The sequence below is a fragment of the Zeus faber genome (genome assembly GCF_960531495.2).
Source record: "Zeus faber genome assembly, chromosome: 2".
Classification (NCBI taxonomy): domain Eukaryota; kingdom Metazoa; phylum Chordata; class Actinopteri; order Zeiformes; family Zeidae; genus Zeus; species Zeus faber.
The window spans coordinates 17,431,394-17,433,986 of record NC_137189.1 but is presented as its reverse complement, the minus strand read 5'-3'; the positions used below and the strand labels follow the sequence as shown (position 1 = coordinate 17,433,986).

Sequence of the window (2,593 nt, the reverse complement as noted above, 5' to 3'; positions counted from 1 at the left end):
TTTCGTTTGGTTAATTTTCACCATACATTTCAACAAAAAAATACCTGGTGAAAATGACCACATTCTGAATCTGGGTTTTATTGGCAAAGTACTTTGACTTGGATTTGTTAGTGACTCTCAATTTTCCATACATAATATACATTAAATGGTAGGAAAAGAAAGAAAAGTTAATAAATAAATAAATAAATAAATGTTTTAACAAATTTCACATATATACATACATATATTCATATATATATATATAAAGGAATATATATATATATATTTGTTAATATTTTATTAATAAATTCAATAAATAGGAATACATACTTCTGAAAGATGTTGAAAGATCTATCATATCCAATATTTACATACAACATATCCAATGAGGTAGATAGGTGATAAATAGTAACAAATAAATAGGTTTTGGATATTAACAGAGGGCCGATGATCGGATATGGAAGTTGCTGGATATACATAGTATGGATATGGGTCCAACTGACAAATCGTATTCCTGAAAAGTTGATACAGGTGAAATAATTCGATTTTTCAAAATTGGATACACCCAATCATCGATTGTTTTATAGCCGTTTCCACACCCCACCAGCACACTGGGAGATTCCTGAGCTGAATCCCAACATATACTGGGGTGGGCCTGCCTGTGGACTCCTTCACCCCAGCTAACCCCACCCAACCCCCACCCCTCAGCCACGCAGGCTCCCACAGGACATTTGTCTTTTTTTTTTTTTTTTTACTCCACATTGCTGTCAATGCAGTTCAAAAGGTTCACTGGGTTCGTCTCTCCGTTTCCTCTGTTCTCCATTGAGTTAAAAAGAAGAAGAAGAAAGGTCCTTGTTTTTTTCTGTCGGTTTTTTTTTGTTTGGTCGTTCAGTGCATCAGCCACCAATCCTTCACTTTTTAAACCCTCCACGAGGAAATGTAAACATCGTGGGCTCATCTGCTGCAGTCAGAGCTCGTTTCGGAAGAATTGGAAGAGATGGGGACCTTACATCTGAAAACGGTGATTATTTTCATTTATTGGAGGGGAAAAACACTGCATGCGATATCCTGCTTTCATTTAATTCCAATATGTATTTCAACTCTTAGGGACCTCACACTCAGGAAAATGAGATAGATGAACGATTCCCCGATGCGTTTTACCACAAACCACTTGCTGTGGACCCACCTGGTGCGGCGGATTTCGCTCAGAAACTATTTAGAATTAACGAAAAAAAAAAAAAAAAAGTTTGCAAGTCCCCACCAGCACGCAGGCCGAGGCCTTTCCAAACAGAGGCACTGAAGAAAAATCGAAAACATTCCTCGTTTGCTTTTCCCCTGGTTTTTTGGGGGGACAATATATAATCAATTGAGGAACAATGAAATCAAAGTTTGCGATCAACTTCTACAACGTTTTGTTTTTTTCTTATTAAAACTTATTTGAAGGAAATGGCCCCCGCCTCCACCTCGCGGCCTCTTTTTTTTTTTTTTTTTTTTTTTGGGGGGGGGGGGGGGTCTGGCAGAAAACAATGAGAAGGTTTTTCAATGCGAACCTCCCAACTCCGCCGGAACGAAATCGTTTTGTTGGGATTTTTTCGGATATTTATCGATTGAAAAAAAACAAAACGCGACGGTTTGCCCCAGTCGCGCGGGTAAACGCTCGCGGGAGGAAAAAAAAACAAAAAAAAAAAAACAAAACAAAAAAAACAAAAAACCATGAACGAAATCCGAGTGACGTCACACAGAGAGGCGCGCGCGGCGCAAAGACCCAAAGTCGGAAAAAGTAAGATTTACAATTATTTTTAAATCCCTCGGTACAATTCGGGATTGTACGCCGCATTTTAAGTTATGTCATTCAAATATAGATTATTATTATTATTTTTAAATATATTCTCTTATTATTTATATGATTTTCTATTATTATAATTAATAATAATAATAATAATTCAATAATACAACATGCAGGTAAATCCCATCAATCCAGAGCACCACGTGTGTAATTTCATCAAACACCACATGACCAGTGTTGTTGGGTTACACCAGGTCTGCGGGTTAAAGCAGGTCACTACCAGCCCATAATAAGCATATTATTGTATAAGGCGTTGCTCACTGCTTTAGGAAAAAAAAAAAAAGATAAACCCTCGATTAACCTATGCACGTAAAACATCGTATGGTCACTCACCTGTGGAAGAAGGAGAGAGCATGGTCATCGAAACTCCCTCAGATTGTAATTTATAGGGGAATAAAACGGGTTAAGGGCTGTGGTCCGGATTCATGCACCAGGGAAGGGGGTTAAATGGTCTAACTGGGTGCCTCTCGTCTGTTTGGTTTTTTTTTTGTCTTTCCTGCTGCTGTCCTTTAGTCCACCATGGCTCCTGAAATCCGCTGCCTTACCTGCCTTGAAAAGACAAGTGACCCGGTGGATTCCAGGAGATTTTCCACCGATGAATATTTGATCGTGACTCTGTAACCCGAACCAGATGCGCCTCGGCCGCGCGGATTCCTTTTCATTTCCTATAATTAACGAACAGATTTGCTCGTGGGCGCGTCGCAGAGACCCGACGCCCTCGACGGAAGGAGAAATAAAATAACGACAACAATAACAGTCTAATATTAT

General features: G+C 39.0%; 1 protein-coding gene across 1 annotated transcript in view; it reads right to left on the bottom strand.

Annotated features, from left to right (window-relative positions):
• Positions 1–2,186, bottom strand: part of lin28b (lin-28 homolog B (C. elegans)) — a gene marked incomplete at both ends in the record, with an annotated part of 22,945 nt that extends 20,759 nt beyond the window's left edge. Inside the window, one exon of the mRNA XM_080023249.1 lies at positions 2,159–2,186. Coding sequence (XP_079879375.1) covers positions 2,159–2,186 — 28 coding nt within the window. The remainder of the gene's footprint in view (positions 1–2,158) is intronic.
• Between the last annotated feature and the right edge of the window lie 407 nt (positions 2,187–2,593).